Here is an 18,359-nt window from a genome sequence, read left to right as displayed (position 1 = left end):
GACATTCTGGAGAAGACCAAAGTTGTCAGTGTAACTGTAGTGCAGAGGTCTAAGCCAATTCATCATTGCTTTAATGACAACCCCATTACCATTGATTAACTACAAATCATTTAAAATGATGAAGAAGAGAATTAAAGAAAATCATCACACCAATCAGTTACCTATAACTAAAATAAACAAACAAATATACCTTTAACTAAACTAAGTCTTTTTCACCAAAGAGTACTTTTGTTTATTCATGATATTCAGGTTCTTTAACACATGGACCTGTGAATAAAACAGTAAGACTTTAATCATAAATACACTTTTATTTCATGCACTGAGGATTTAAATTTCTTTTTATTAATGTTGTGTTTTGTGAACATACTTACCAACCAGTTTGATCTCCGGTTTAACTTCAACTTTCTGAGGGAGTTTTGTCCAGGTCAGTGTGAAATTTGAGAGTCCTTTAGAAGTCAAAGCGGTCTTCAGCTAAAATAAAAACATAAGTGCTCAAATATAGAGATGCTAAATGTGTCCAAATATAATACTATGTATTTCTCAATGTTTTCATGTAATTGTCACTTTAATAACTCCTCATTTACTTTCACATATGTAGTAACTGTTAGTGACATACTGTACACTTAGTTTCTGTACATGCACTTTGGGCTTCTTATAACTCCATAAGTGGACAAAAATATACAAGATAACTCAACTAATTTGATCTAACTCGTACGTTGTTTATATGATATGATATATTGATATGAACTATGATATGAAGCTAGTTATTAGTTTTAAATATGAATATTTTAATACAGAATTGCATTGATTACCCTCAGAAGGCCTTTATAACCCCCTTAATCTGACTGCTATGAATCAGATGCATGCATTTGCATCCACAGTTTAAGTGGACAAATCTAATATTTCCGTGTTAAGATGTGTGCCGTATGTCATTGAAAAAGCGACACCACCTGCGATCACATGACTCTTCTTAACAGGGCAATGGATGACGATGGCTCCACTTAGTGAAGAAATGCTGATGTTTTATGTCGTGTAACAGAAATAAAGCTCTATAATACTTAATATTTAAATATTGTAAAATCATTTAATCTGTGTCCATTGCATATCGTGATGTTTTTTTTTTCTGCCAGGAAGTGATCCCATTATTATTACTATGTTATTACTTCCATCCTTTATATGTCTACAATTTACATTGCACTGACATCTAAATGCCTAATAATTCAACAACCCATCATCAGTTATTCCTTATGCATTTATGTATTGTTACAAGATAGAAATGTGTTTCCATGGTTTTTTTACCCAGGAAGGGGAGGAGCTATGTGGATAAAATGGATACTAGAGCAGCAGATGTGTACGGGGAGCTTGTAGTGGCTCCAACCATTTAATGGCTCACAATGGCAGTGAGTTAAGTGGAAATAAATATACTGGAGGACAGTGCAGTTTTCTTTTGTGTTTTTCGGTTTCAGTGTTATTTTCAATCTTACGTTTCTTTGAATCTCACCCTGCACTTGTAAATAAAAACACTTACACTGCAAATCCTGTTGTCTGGATCAATGTTTGGGATTGCTTGGAATTCTGTAACTCCCCATGTGGTTTAAGCTGCTTCAGTTTAAGTGTTTAGTGTAAATGCAGATTTCGGATATGAGTCGCTTTTATAATATTATGTAAGCAGGTCATCAAAAAATTTAAATTCCAAACTGGAATTGGGCCTATGTGTGTCAGATAAGAGACATACATAATGTATAAAGATCTGGATCCCCTGAGTATTTAATTGGGTGTCCTCAATTTATTTGACTTTTTAGCACATGTTGTTTATTTACAGTGCTTTCATACCTGATCAAGAACTGTGTCGCTGACTGCTGGATCAGTTACATTGACACTGGAGACAATTTTCATCATCACAAAGGTTTTTCCTATATAATCTGAAAAACACATTTTACACGATTTCAAACAATGAGCAGACAATCTTAAACATTTATTGTATTCTGTCTCTGGCAGTTATGTTTATGTAGTAAAGTGATATCGTCTGGTCACATGCGGTATAGCAGGGATATTAGAGTGATGTCATCAGTAAAAATGACATCTAATGATGCAGTATTTGTTTCTTTGTTACACTGAACCCAAAATTAGTTGTTTTGATAAATTATAGTAAGCACACAGTTGACTTTACCCATTGACATTTCTATAGTAGGAAAAACAAATACTATGGAAGTCAATAGGTGGGCCTACGTCACTGATCTCACGAATTTCCGTGGCATAGTCACGGAATTTTGTGCTCATTTTTCCGTGGCATTCTCACGGATCTCCGCATTTTTCCGTGGCCCTGCTACGGACTGTCTTTTTCCGTGGCATTCTCACGGATTGGTTACTCAACTGTTTTGTCCTATTTTCTTACCATTTTCGCTTCGGTTTAGGGTTAGATTTACATGAAATGACATCCCTACCCAGACCCAACTCTAACCCCAACGCCAGGCGCCAATTGTTTAAAGTTTAGAAAATATAAAAAAATAAATCAGAAAAAATAGTATAAACCAATAGTTAAAGTGACATACTAACGCAAACACCAAATCTAACCCTAAACCGAAGCGAAAATGGTTTGAAAATAGGAAAAAGCAGTTGAGTAACCAATCCGTGAGAATGCCACGGAAAAAGACAGTCCGTAGCAGGGCCACGGAAAAATGCGGAGATCCGTGAGAATGCCACGGAAAAATGAGCACAAAATTCCGTGACTATCCCACGGAACTTTGTGAGATCATGTTGCTTTGTGCTACTATAAAACCTTTTGGGTTCAAGAGAAGAAATAAACTCATACAGCTTTAAAACAACATGAGTGGGAGTAAATACTATCAGAATTTTACCTGTAACAACTGAAATGATCTTAATTTTAATCTGGGTTTTCTAGAGCCCCTTTATTGTTTATGTCAAATTATGTTATTTGTATTTAAATTAGCTTCAAAGTGGACCAGACTTTACCCTGATGGTTCATCAAGACTAAGAATGACTGTACCTTCCTTATACACCTCCACTTCAGCAAGAGAAAGAATTTTTGAACTTCCAGGTATGATGACGTTCACATATCGTCCCTTCATATTGTGACAGTTCACGGACACAGACTGACCTTGACCAATTTTATTCAGCACCGTACATCTACGAGAAAAACAACTTTATAATTCTGACATTTTCTTCTTACATGTTTTCTTGGATAAACAGAAACTTGCATTAAATAATAAGGATGTCACGAAATTGATCAAAATTAAGTCACAACCTTGAACTTCAAATAAAAAAATGGGATCGTCCATGCTGCCACCCCCCCATGTCACGTCCGGTCGGCTTGCCAAGCGGGAGGAAAAAACTCTCAGAGATTTATATTTTAAACACAAGGGATGTAATGCTACAACTCCTTGAAATGCATATCATAAACAGGATTACTACCTAGTGATCTGACTTCGGACAGAGCACAGCTCTCTGCACATGCGCGAGAGTAAGAGAGGCGCCAAGATGCAGAGATGGGGACTCCAGTTTGAGACTCGGACTCAAGTGCGACTTAAGTCGCACACACAGTGACTTCAGACTCGACTTGAGACTCGGACCTCAAAGACTTCAGACTCGACTCGGACTCGAGCCGCGCGACTCGTGAACAATGTTTATTTTTAGGAACCGCCTGATGAGCTTGCTGTTATTCCCCTCCCTCCGTTACCTACAACCTGCCCACGACGTAACACGTGACGTATCTGCTCCGCGCGCGGCCGCGAACATACATGTCGACTGCACCGGATGCTGCTGTGCCATTCATCTGAGGCTTTGGGTAGTGCTGTGACGGATCCGCGGTTCGGCTCGCATGCGATTCGCGGATTAATATGCAATTTAAATAGGGTAAGTTTATCATTAACGTGTTTCTAAGGCTTGCAAAAGGCAAAAAGGCGCTCAAGTGAGCAGATTTCTGTACGTACATGCGATTAAATGTGTGCGGTCCAGCTCCAGTCAGGTCCAGAGTTGCGCTACTTTGTGTCATACTGTAGTCCATTAACATACATTTGCTGAATAGAGCAATGAAAAACAACGCTCTCCGCCTGTGTGTGAGCACGCATTTAAGTGCCCTTAGAAGTGCACATACAGAGAGAAGTGTTTCAAAAGTTAAGCCAACATAAAATATTCCTGTTCTTGACAGGGCACATACACACAAAATTATCTCACAGTATTTTTTTTCTAATAAAAACATTTGTTTATGTCTTAAGAAACCAGTCAGAAACCAGTCTGGGCTTATTTGTTCTTAAAGAGACAGTAACCTCAATTAACCTACTTAAGTCTGTGTCATTAATGTTGATCAAACAACCCAAGACAAACAGAAAATCACTTCTATTGCTCTAAAAATAATAATAATATTTAATTTGTACAATAAAGACAGTGTTATTATCCATTTAATTACATTTCTGTACCTTATGCTAATTTTAGACCTTACTTAATGTGCAACTTTGTTCTTTTTTTATAAATGTTTATAGTTTCTTTATTTGTTATTAGAGTTTTATTTGTTACAACAAGACTTGAGACTTGACTTGGACTCGAGCTCAGAGACTTGTGAGCATCTCTGCCAAGATGCAGCGGGTAATATTTTTAACAAAAGAGATAGTTTGTCTCAGCTCGCATGAAATGCATGAAACTGAACAAATAGGTAAAGATTACTATTTTAGTTTGTTTAGGGCTCGGACAGATGCGAGAGTGCGTGCACGTGAGACAGTGAGAAGCGCAGCTGCTTATGACACACTTGATTTATTTTAAGATGCTAGGAGTCCAAGACGCGCACATTAAGTGCAGGTGCGTCCATAGGTATCCTCTCTCTACAAGCTCTCGCGCATAAAGTGAAGCCCACAAACCCCCATGCGAGGAAAAGCATGCAATGTGTATGTTAATGTGAAACTATAATAATGGCATAGCATTTTTTGTCTTGCAAAAAAAAGTAAAAACCGAGAATCGAATCGAATCATGGCCTTAGAATCGAAAATGTAATCGAATCGAGGATTTGGAGAATCGTGACACCCCTATTGAATAATTTCACAGCATCGTCACTTAACCTGGGATTATTGTTGCCATTGTTTATCAAAGAGTTTCCAATATGAATTTCTGCTCCGTTAAGTCGTTCTGGACAGCAGTCTGGTCTGTTAGTGATGACGACTATAGAGATGTAGTAAGAATCCAGAAGATCCACTCTCCACCAGGGGTTACTAGTGACTGCAGTATGGGTGAAGGTTAAGGGATTCGAGTCAATGGCCCATGCTGCTATCCAAACTTTGTGTGTGGATGACTGTCCAGCCTGTCCTCCTAATGCCAAATTCTCTACAAAAGGTTCATAAATAGATTTTATAAGCAGAATTTTTAAGCACAAGCAGGGTAACACCTAACTATGACCTCTAGGGGGCAGTTTGGAATAAGGGTTCATATTCAAAGAAGACAAATTTCACATAGTTACAGACACCTTTACACTTAAAATTTAAGGGGATTATCCTCCTTTTTCCTTACATCTCCATGGACGCCACCCATATACAGTATACATCAAGTGCAGGCCCGGATTGGCCATAGGGAGGACCGGGAGGATTCCCGGTGGGCCGGTCTGTTTTTTTTGCCACGAGGGCCGGAGTTGTCATGCCACCGGGTTGAAAGTTGCTGCTGCTAGCACTTATCCAGCCCCACTCGTGTAATTTGCCGGCTTTAAAAGTGTTAACACAGGACGCACGGGTTTCTTCTGCTTTTCAAAGTGCTCTGCAAACACGAGTTTAGATTCAGATGCGTCTATATTTGAGTGCGCATCTAGATACGCGACCTGGTACGAGCGGCCACTTAAAGGAAAATGAGACAAATCGTAATTTTTAAAAATCTAAGTCATAGATGCAATAATAAATGGTCTATGAAAAGTCATTATTATACATCATCTATTGATAACAAAAAACTATTTGATGCAAAACTCATCAGTTTATTTAAAACATTTCATATGAATATATTCTTAAAACAAGTCCATTAAATATTTGTTATCTTATGACACAAGGTATTTGGCAATGTACATGATCTAAAAACTAAAAATTAAGATAAGGATTTTTTATTTTTCCATCTGTTTCCTCTGCATACTTAATAAATCTTGCTTGTGTATTGTATCTCAGGAGTTTCTAAACTTTTTCAACCCAACAGGTAATCTCAAGACCCACCATTTAAAAAAAAAAGAAATATAGGGGAAAACACCAACACATTTGTTCCCTTTTAGTAGCTTTTGAATATGTTTAATTGAATAATATAAAAATACCTTATGGTAGGGCTGCAAGATTATAGCAAAAATCATAATTGTTTACTGTATTTGCATTGATATGGGAATTATCTATTTAAAAAAATACAATAAATTGCAAGGATCCAGAGAACAGTGCACCATTGCAGACTTGTGTAGGCTACTGAGGATTGAATGATTTTTTAATATAGTCAGTCATGAACTAAAGTGGGCTGGTCTAAGGCATGAAACGCCAGACAGCAGACGACTCTGGGCCGGATCCGCTCCGGATCTGTGCCAAAGTCAGCAGCTTTGGCGCTGATCCGGTGCGGATCCGGCCCAGAGTCGTCTGCTGTACTCCAGGGCTGAAAATGAGTCCCACTCCGGCCCTGATCAAGTGACTTTCTGTAGCATTCTCTACACTTTTGTGACGTATTTGTTATCAACTAGAAAGGTTTATTGATGATGGTGAACAGTGAAGGCTCTGCAGGAATTTTTTGCTGTTAACATTTGTTTTTTTGAGCTGTTGTGACTGTTTTTAACATGAGCAATATGACCACAAGCCAACTACAAGAGTGGAATATAAATGTAATTAAGAGAATTTACCTGCCTTCTGCTTCTTCAAAAACATTTCGGTTACTTTGTTATTTACTTAAAAATATTTTTACTTAGTATTTGTATAGTACATCAGCATTAAAGGCACAAGCATAGCATTATATACATTTGCAAATGTATACAGTCTAACTCCCTTGTCAATGGAGTCATGTCTGCGTTATCCTCAGTTGGGGGTTAGATGCTCCAAAATATTTTTAAAACCATAAATGTTAAACAACTACAGAGAATTAAATGCGTTTAATCTGCAGCATAATGCATACAACTTAAAGTCGCCATGAAACGGAAATAACTATTATATTATTCTTTCAGTGGTGACGTTTGATTTTTATAATATAGTCAGGTCCTGTCAGTGTTTGTTTATCCTGCTCTATGTTGTTTTTGCCACATCGTGGGTTTTTTGTTTGCTGGTTTGAAAATGAAGTCGTTTGTGTTTTCTACATCGTCTGTGCTTGGGTTCGTTCATTGTCCTGACACAACAGTTATTAGGTTTAAGGTGGAAGCACTTTATCACACAGGGCCATGTCATGTGGGTTTGGATTTTGTTTTCCCTTTATAATAAAAACCTTAATTTCATGATCTGAAACATTCAAGTGTGACAAATATGCAAATACATAAAAATCAGGAAGGAGCCAACACATTTTCACACCACTGTACATCTTTGTTGTTGTTTTGTGACCTATAGTGGTGAAAATGACATAAGGTGTCTTTAAAATATTAAAACTCTTTTTTTTGGCACTAAGCTAGTTTATAATTATTTACATTTAAATGTATTTTAGTAAAATAATTCAATTATACTGTAAAAATACATCTTTACATTGCATAATGCTGAAAGTAAAATGCACTATTTAAATCTGTTCTATATGTTAGACACTAGCAGCGTAGATGTATTTTTAAATACACATCTTTTACAACTGCAGAAACATCGCTATATACACAACCTTACCGGTTCAAAATAGATAGATTACAACCTCCATTTCAAAGCTGCCCAGGACACTCAGTAAACTAAAGAAATCAAGCTGTGAAACACAAGTCTTGTGTATCCTCCCTACATGCCCATGCAAAGCATGCTGGGTAGTTTTAATGTCTTGTAAAAAAGGTGAAAAAAAATGAAATATCAAAGATTATGTCAAATAGGATTGTTAGACAGTTCTTACCTGATGGGTCTGATTGAGAATAGTCAACATCCATTCCTAAATCAGAAAAACAATAACTGACATTATCTCTACACGTAACCTTCAACAGATTATTAGACTTTACATACTTTTACATAAAGTCACTGAATTACAAATGATGTGTGTCAGAGTCAAATGAAGTCAAATAGACATTTCCCTCATTATAAATCATTATTATATAAGCTTATCCTTGTGAATCAGCATTAGGAGACACTTTTTAACAGTTTAATTTTTATTTCTCAATAACTGTTTGTTAACCTAAGAAAAACTGCCTTCAATATGCTGAGATACATTGCACATGTATGTTCAGGAAGCTCATGAATATTCATGAATGACTCACTGGAGCCAAATATGTCATAAACTGATTGTGCTGTAATGCTGCACACATAAACACATGAAAATCAAGTCATTTACAGATACAGCTATCAGATTTTGACTCACCTAAAAGTACAAAGAGAAGTCCAGACATCCACATCTTTACTGTTGAACAGATGATGTCCTATAACACGTAAGGTATAAATGAATCAAACATAGACACTTGTATGACTTTAACACTTAGAAAGTCTTTAGAACATTTAACTGTTTATGCTTAAATAAATATGATAATATTTGCCACCTGATCTCACGTATTTCCGTGGCATAGTCACGGAATTTTTTGCAAATTTTTCCGTGGCATTCTCACGGATCTCCGCATATTTCACAGACTTTATTTTCTGTAGCATTCTCACACATTGGTTACTCAACTGTTTTGCCCTATTTTCTTACCATACAATTTTTTTCTGATTTTTTTATATTTTCTAAACTTTAATCAATTGTCGCCTGGCGTTGGGGTTAGAGTTGGGTTTGGGTAGGGATGTCATTTTATGTAAATCTAACCCTAAACCGACATCCCTACCCAAACCCAACTCTAACCCCAACGCTAGGCGATAATTGATTAAAGTTTAGAAAATATAAAAGAATAAATCAGAAAAAAATTGTATAAACCAATAGTTAAAGTGACATACTAACGCAAACACCAAATCTAACCCTAAACAGAAGCGACAATGGTTTGAAAATAGGAAAAAGCAGTTGAGTAACCAATCCTTGAGAATGCCACAGAAAAGAAAGTCCGTGGCAGGGCCACGGAAATATGCGGAGATCCGTGAGAATGCCACAGAAAAATGAGCAAAAAATTCTGTGACTATGCCACGAAACTTTGTGAGATCATGACGTTGCAACCAACTTGCCAGAACATATAAATTCATATCATTCAAGACCTATTCCCTCAAGTCTTTCATATTACTTTTAAAGGTGCCAAATTATGATCTGTTCAATTGTTCTCTGATATCTACATAGAAGTTTTGTGGCAAAATGATCCAGAGTCAGTTTTACATGTCCATTTATAACCCCTTATAATGAAATGTTCTATTATTAGCTTATTTGAAAGGGTCATGAATAATAATGTTGAGCTCTGCTCTGATTGGCTGTTTCTCCTTCGGTAGCTCTGTGTGTGTGTAAACAGATCTTATGTTTGAGTCTGTATCAGATTTTGAGGAATAATCAATTGTTTGGAGATTGTTAATGGATGTTTCTGAGTGGTAAGTTTGTGTTTTTTTTTCAGTATGGACCTGCAAAACTTAACCGTAACATCAAAAACTTCAGCCTAAACGTTAGCATATAGCATTAACTAGCATACAGTATAGAAATAACTAGCATATAGCATTAACTAGCATATAACACTAACTCAGCAGTCACAACTTTGTTTTTATCATTGTAACAACATTGTAATTAATTTAATGTGTAATTTAATGTTGTGGTTGGGGACTGTAACGTCACATTTGGAATTATGTTGAGATTGGTCTGTTTTCCAGCTGTCTTTTGCATGCACAAGGTTTACATAAGAAGGAGAAAACAATCGTGTTTGATGTCCTTACCATGGACAGAGATGATTAATCTATGCCTTTATAAATATAGTTTTACATTCTATGGCACCTTTAAATGATCAAATACAAGAATAGATGTGAACTCCTTCAAGTGTTTAATGTCAGTGTGAGACTTCAAGAATCTTCTTGATAAGATGACAGAAGTAGATTTCCAGACAAATGCTACACTGAAGATGATAAAATATATTTCAGATTCTCATCATAGTTACATTTGTCTTATTCTATAGTTTTGATGAGTTTATTATTATTGCTAAACCTTATGGGGTGGTTTCCTGGACAGGTTTATCCTAGTACATGACTAAAATGCATGTTTGAGCTGCCTTAATTTGAAACATGTTTTTTGTACGATATGTTTGTTAAAACTACTTAAATGTCCTAAGGCCTAGTCCTGGATTAATTTAAACCTTGTCCAGAAAAAACTGCACCTGTAATGGTAATGGTAATTCTTATTGATGATAATCTTATAAAAGACATCAAACTGCAGTTGTTTATGTGAACATGGAACATAAAGCCAGTCATAAGTCACACCAGTATATTTGTGGCAATAGCCAACAATACACAGAATGGGTCAGAATGATTGATTTTTCTTTTATGGCAAAAATCATTACATTTACATTACATTTACATTTAGTCATTTAGCAGAGGCTTTTATCCAAAGCAACTTACAAATGAGGTAACACTAGAAGCAATTAGAGCAACACAAGAACAGCAATAAATAAGTGCACTAGAACTAGTCTCATCTAAATCTGAGACTAAATCTATATACCAAACATATATGACACTTGATATTCATGCACCCCAAACCTTCTTTTAATGCACCACCTTAACCACCATATATATATATACACAATTGGTAATCTTACCATGAATCGAAAAATGGGGGGAAAATATGCACTGATTATTATTATTATTACATCGTTATTATTATTGACATTACTGTTGCCGTCATCACAAAATATTATTTTCACCATCTTTTAGTATAATATTGTAGTTGTTGTTGTAATTCATATTACTGTTATTATTATTGACATTACTATAATTATGTACCATGACTTTTAGCATTATAATTATTACTTTTATTTCTGTGGGTTTCACAATGAATCTATTGTGTGGTGCATCGTGATGCGGGCTTTGATGATTCATTAATGCAGTAATAGCCCATAATTGATAAAGCCTGCTGATGTTTTGCTGACGTCATTCATCTTATACACTCATGTCGTGGTAGGGAAAATGGCGAAGGTTGGCAAGACACAATAGCGAGTAATATAAAAATGCACCCAGTATTTTAAAAGCTGACGTCCAGGCTCATTTTGGCTTTTATCAACATGATGGTGAGCATGAACTGGACAAGACACATGTTAAATGTAAAGCCTGCCACGGACAAATAAAATTTGTAGGCAATACAACTAATTTAAGAAACCACATTAGATGCATTTTCACCCTGAGCTGCTAAATGATGCCAGTGCCAAGGCAGACCCAACTTAGCCAAAATGATATCAAACATTATCAATGTTGAATAAACAGATCTGTGGCATCTTTCATAGCGCAGGATTTACGACCTTATTCTGTAGTGGAAAACCTTACATTTGCCAAGAAGATACTTTCTTGAAGCGGGGAAAGGGAGTTCATATACTGCATCTGACTTTTTGCATTCATTGATATAAATGAAGCAATGTGCAGTAATTTAAAAACAGGATGCAACACATCGTGAATCGTTAACATAATAATCACAATCGAATCGTGGAACCAGTGAAGATTCACACCGCTAGTAAAGATCATGTTACATGAAGATATTTTATAAATTTCTTACAGTAAATATATAAAAATGTATTTATCATTAGTAAAATGTGTTGCTAAAGACTTCATTTGGACAACTTTAAGGCGATTTTTTTACCCTCAGATTTTCAGACCAAAAGTTGTCCCATCCTAACAAACCATACATTAATGGAAAGTTTATTATTATTATTATTATTTTTTATAAAAACAAATGACCCTTATGAATGGTTTTGTGGTCCAGTGTCAACTATTAAAACAGAAGAAGAACTCAATAGTGATGTGAAACTGATTAAATTATTTCAATACTGTACATCACAATGTTATTTTGCTGAATTGAAAGATTTACTTGATAAATTGAAATCAAACATACCTTGATTATTTCCTGTTTTCTTTTTTAATCTTCTTCTTTCTCAACTGTTTTGTGTTCTTCATCTGTGACCAGAGGTAAATATCTCTCTCCTTATAATATCTTATTATAATTTCATGTAAAGCAGAACTAATGATGCTCATTTGCAGAGAAAACAGTACCTCACAAATGACCTCTCAGCTCACAAACTCTTTCCTTTGCTCCTATAGATGAGATTAATGATGATGTTGTTATAACCAAATCAAACTGGAATGGTTAATTGTCTGAAATTTACATGTTCCCTACTGTAGGTCAGTTAATAGATAGATCATTGAGTTGAGCAGCACAAAGGTCATGACTTTGATTTCCAGGAAAGTCCTAAAGATGTCATATAGAAGCGAATACATGCAGGCAACAACACAAGCAGCAGCTTAAATCTCACGATTGAAAATCAAAAGTGAATCTTTCATTTAAGAAACACAACATTTTCTTAAAGTGCAATGTTTAAAGTACAATAAGAAGAACATATTCATCCTCAAAATTAAAAATGAATGTGTAAATGTGTATGTTTGGTATACTGCACTGCCCACACTGATCTCTCTTAAATAATTCCCTGAAAGCGCAGAACTGAACGTATCTGTAATATTTTGTGATAGCACAGGTATCAAGTTGTATTAAAAGATTAAGGGAATGTTAATTTAAAATGATTTTAAATATATTATCTTCATTATAAATGAATGCAAATATTTAATGATTAATTTGGTCTGGTAGTAGAAAAACTGAAGCGGAGGACACTGTGCCTTTCAGAACGATGAGCTTTGTAGAAAATAAACACGTTTCAGGGGGGCAGGGCATAAAAGAGCAACAATAATGTACGGTAATGTGTTTTTTAAACCAAACAAATACACAAAATAACATTTTTTTTTTTGCAACGTCACAGGGGCTCTTTAATAAAGTCAGAGTACGGCCCTGATTTGTTATTGGTGCAAGTGTCCGTGCAATGACAAAATTGACTTTTTGTGCTTAAGAAGGAAAAGCTTCTTTGTTTTGGGGTCTTGCCAGGACTTCCTGCTAGAAGATGTATTGTAACTAAATGGTTAGAGAAATGAATATGTGGTTGAATCATCTGTGATGGAAAATACATTAAAACATTTAATAGTAATATGGCATCAATAAATAAGAATTTATTAGAGAATTGTGTCAAAATGAAAATGCATTTACATTTGCATAAAACATTACAACAAAAGTAGTTCATGAACTGAATGCTTTTTCAATTTAATTTTATTTATATAGCGCTTTTTACAATTGCTTCATTGTTCCAAAGCAACTTTACATTAATAAAAACAAGAAAACACAGAGGTCAACAAAAATACAGCCGTTTAAGATTAAACCGTTGTTGTACATTTATTTTATTTTATTTTATTGACATTGTGTCTTCTTTAGCTCTATGATATTCTGAAGAAGACCAAAGATGTCAATGTGTAACTGCAGGACAGAGGTTTAATCCAATTCATCATTGCTTTAGTCACAAACATTCATCAACTACAAATGATTTAAAATGAGAATTACAGAAAAACTAATCATCACACCAATCAGTTACCAATAACTAAAATAAACTAACAAATTTATCTTGAACTAAACTAGTCTTTTTCATCAAAGAGTGTTTGTTTATTCATGATTATTAATGTTCACACATGGACCTGTGAATAAAACATTAAGATTGTATGAATCATAAATACGCTTTTCTTTCATGTACTGATGATAATGAAAGGTTTATTATTGTTGTGTTGTGTAAACATATTTACCATCATCAACATCCAGTTTAATCTCCTGTTTTACTTTCTGAGGGAGTTTTGTCCAGGTCAGTGTGAAATTTGAGAGTCCTTTAGAAGTCAAAGTGGAATTTAGCTAAAATAAAAACATTACTGTTAAAATATAGAGATGCTAAATTTCTCCAAAGACGTATGTGTATTTCTCAGTGTTTTCATTTAATTGTCACTTTAATATCTGCTCACTTATTTTCACATATGTAATAACTGTTTAATTTAATGTTAGTTACATACTGTACACACACACACACACACACACACACGTCTTTGCTTTCCTGGTGTTTATTTCGGACTGTCTTTTGGATAAGCCTACTGTTGTTTTCCCCCTACCCCTGACTTTGGATTGGATTACCGTTCACGATTGTTCTCTGCCTGCCCAGATATCGGGTTTATCGCTGATGATTGTACTCTGCCTGCCTCGACTATGGACTATATTAACATTTATGATTTACTGTAGGGCTGGGACAACGCGTCGACGTCAAAAAATATGTCGTCACAAAATATAGAGACAGAGCGCAGTTATGCAAATTTGAAAACCACGCCCACCGAGGGGAAAACAATCCAACCGTCTCCATTGACTTTGTATTGCGAGAGGCCGCCACCTTGTCATTTCTGGCTTATAACAAAAAACAAAATAATGCCTAAAAGCTGCTGTGTGACAATATGTACAGCTAACAAGCCAAAGAACCCAGACATAAGTTTTTATAAGCTGTCGAGCCGTAAAACCCAGCCTTTAAGGATAAAAAAGTGGATCGCTGACTATGTTTCCCCTATGATTTCCCCCTAGTGGCGCAGTTCTACTAATATGAGTACTATGAATAGTTGCCTGTTTCAACTTTTGTGTCTTTAAACGCTCTTTTCTTGAGGTCGACAGCTTAAAAAACTTGTTTCTGGGTTTTTTGGCTTGTTAGCTGTACCTTGTCATACAGCAGCTTTTAGGTATTATTCTATTTTTAAGTTTAATCTGTAAATAAGTTTTTATAAACTGTTGCCCCAAAAAATTAGCGTTTAAAGACATATACGGTTGTCTTGCATTGTATCATAGGATATAGAAAATGAACATGTGGATCACCAGAAACAGGATTAAGAATCACTGAGTTAGATTGCCAGAAAAAAAACCTCTCATTGAGGTTATTTTGGCCAACAAGGAAACAAACCTAAAAACAAACAAAATGATTATTTTGTTTACATGCAATTACATTGGTTTTACATTTCTTAATGAAGAAATTAACATTTAATTGGGTGTCCTTAATTGATTTGACTTTTTAGCACAAATGTGTTTCTTACCTGATCAAGAACTGTGTCGTTGACTGCTGGATCAGTTACATTGAAACTGGAGAGAAATTTCATCATCACAAAAGTCTTTCCTGTATAATCTGAAAAAAAAAAAAATCCACATATATCAAGCACACAATCTTAAAAAAACTTCTATCGTGGCTCTGCCAGTTATGTTTATGTACTACAGTGACCTCTTGTGGTCATTTGTGGTATAGCAGGGTTTTAAGAATGATGTCATCTGTAAAGGAAGATGCAGGTGTTGATCTCATACATAGAGAGACTTCACTAAAGCTGGGTACCAGCTCGACCTACTTATATTATGCCCTAATAGTATGTACTGTTTTTGTGTTGGGAAAGTGCATACTGTTGAGTACAGAATAACACAGTATGCAGACACTGGGACATACTAATGCAAGATGGATGTGACGATTTAAGAAATACATCAGAATACAACTCATATTTGCATTTAGGCATTTCTTTTTTTATTATTTGTCATGTTATGTTTACTCAACCGTTTGAGTGTCCATGGATTTACACACATTTTCACCTAAAACAGTGGACCATCTGGGAAATGTATGAAAACTAATTTTCAAAATGTGATAAATGACACAAAAGAAGATGTTTTGATAAATGATAGTAGGCAGTATGGCTGAGGCCAAAGCGATATGCATATCGATGCATAGCCTACGATACAATACATTATAGATACATATGAAGCAGCTACTGATGCAATACGATGCACTGTGGTCCGATTTCGAATCGGTTCAACACAATATCATTCAAAGCAGTATGATGCGGTGAAAAAATATGATGCTATGCAACTTAATATGGTATAGATAGTTTACTTTTATTTGTATGTTTCAGACTGCACATTATAAATTAACCCGAGTGCCTTCAGACTTTTAACACAGGCCTTGGTAGTGCAAAGATTTAAAGATCTCCACCAACAGCTCAAACATTTAACAGTGAAACAATTCAAGGATGCTCAGGGATAAACAATAACTCGCTATCAGAGAAAGGTGCTTTCAGCAGATAGGATGTGCACTCAATGAGCAGAAAGCAGGTGCTGTTTTAACACAATGTTATGCTCTGTCTGATGACTTCTTTGGGTTTTATGGCAGGTTGGGAACCAACTTTTATGTGACTTTCATGACACGCCATGGTTTCCGTAGTGTTGTAATGTGTTAGCAGGACTTAGCGACAGTTTAGAGAGGAGAAAGTAATCTTAAAATATTGGTCAGTTTCTAAATAGTAAAAGTATAGCACATCTACTAATAATTATACATAAATAAATCAGTTTTTTAGCGATGCAAAATGTGTTCAAAACGATGCATCGCAATGCAAATGCAAATTTGTATCTGCTGCACACTTTTAAACCGATGCATTGCATTGTTAACTTTTTATGCCGTTGCACTTAGCGAATCAGGGAATCTTCCCATCTCTATTATGCACACAGTTGATAAAACCCAATGACTTTTTTTATTTGTATTTAAACTAGCTTCAAAGCAGACCAGACTTTACACATACCTGCCTTGTACACCTCCACTTCAGCAAGAGTGAGAATTTTTGAACTTCCAGGTATGATGACGTTCACATATTGTCCCTTCATATCGTGACAGGACACAGACACAGACTGACCCGCTGACACACCATACAGCACAGCACACCTAAGACAATAACAACTTTATAATTCTGACATCTTCTTCTCATTTTTTTTTTTTGGATGAACAGAAACTTTCATCAAATGATTTCAAGCATCACTTAACCTTGGATTATTGTTGCCATTGTTTTCCAAAGAGTTTCCAATATGAATTTCTGCTCCGTCGAGTCGTTCTGGACAGCAGTCTCCTCTGTTAGTGATGACGACTTTAGAGATGTAGTAAAAATCCAGAAGATCCACTCTCCACCAGGGGTTATCAGTTGTGGCTTCAGTATGGCTGCAGGTTAAGGGGTTGGAGTCAATGGCCCATGCTGCTAACCAAGATGTGCTGCCACCCATATATGTGGATGATTGGACAGCCTGTCCTTCTAATGCCACATTCTCTAGAAAAGGAAAACATGAAATGAGAATTTAGTGTGAAATCAGGGTTCATATTCAAAGAACACAAACGTCAAATAGTAACTAGCACTTGATATAGACAATAGTGTTAGTTTACCTCACACCTTACACATGTATACTTAAAATGTATTGCATTTTATCGCATCTCTTTGGACAGCACTCGTATATGCATCAAGTGACTTTCTGTAGGATTCTCTGCACTTTTGTGATGTATTTGTTATCAAGTAGAAAGTGTTACTGATGATGGTGAACAATGAAGGCTCTGCATGAATGTTGTGCTGTTAAGTTCTCTTACAACAGCTACAGAAAGCTCAAAAAACATATTCAACATGAGCGTTACGACCACAAGAAAACAGAGATGTGTCCATGCTGCACTGGACCGATTCATCTCCATATGACATCAATGTATTACTAGATCAATTTAAAAGCAGTACTGTTGAGTCGTCCTCACAATACTTTGATGTTAAACCATGGGCGTCGGAACCATTATACGTGGGTGGGACAGGACCCACCCACTTTTTAAGACCAATGATAATGGACCCACCCACTTTTTCTCTAATTTAGCGCATTTGTCTGTTCACTTATCAAAGCGCTGTTAGTCCAAATCCATTCCACTTGAGCAGGGATCCCTAACCTTTGCTCTTTTTACACCGCGGACCCGTTTCAGCTTTTAAACATAATTCGCGGGGGTGAGTGGACGCTGAGTTGCTGTTCGAACAAAGTGCTGAAAAACCTCATTTGCCAAATGAATAATGTTTTAAACAGAAGTAAATGTCAAACAACCATGCATTAGGAAAATTAATAACTGCTTTATTTATAGTATATTTTCTATAGACGTGTAAAACCATATTATAGCGGATTATTTTACTTTCATTGTTTCACGAGTTTGCCTGCCCATTTAGTCTTAATAATTAACGGTAAACGAACTTAGCTTGCTGTTCTTAAAGGCAGCTCGAACCTTAGGTCGGACTCGAGCCCCAAGTTCAAGACACAGAAGAAAAAAAGAGGAGATGATGAGGAGAGATGCCAGAAGAATTGCGTCTGTCGCGGAGGCACAGAGATCCCGTTTTGCTTTTAATGATAATTAAATGTGATTCCTTTCAAACGTTAAAAGT

General features: G+C 35.8%; 1 protein-coding gene across 1 annotated transcript; it reads right to left on the bottom strand.

The window, feature by feature from the left end:
- Positions 1–232: 232 nt before the first annotated feature.
- Positions 233–17,232, bottom strand: LOC135731549 (uncharacterized). Its single transcript, XM_073813678.1, has 13 exons — positions 16,952–17,232; positions 16,713–16,852; positions 15,195–15,283; positions 13,884–13,986; positions 13,761–13,778; positions 8,476–8,533; positions 8,375–8,412; positions 8,017–8,052; positions 5,070–5,331; positions 3,008–3,147; positions 1,834–1,922; positions 372–471; positions 233–267 (listed from the first exon to the last, which is right to left on the bottom strand). Exons 1-13 carry the CDS (start codon positions 17,182–17,184, stop codon positions 233–235), a joined length of 1,341 nt encoding a protein of 446 aa, XP_073669779.1. The 5' UTR covers positions 17,185–17,232.
- Positions 17,233–18,359: the final 1,127 nt, after the last annotated feature.

The sequence above is a fragment of the Paramisgurnus dabryanus genome, chromosome 2 (genome assembly GCF_030506205.2).
Source record: "Paramisgurnus dabryanus chromosome 2, PD_genome_1.1, whole genome shotgun sequence".
NCBI lineage: Eukaryota > Metazoa > Chordata > Actinopteri > Cypriniformes > Cobitidae > Paramisgurnus > Paramisgurnus dabryanus.
This window is presented reverse-complemented; position numbering and strand designations above follow the sequence as displayed.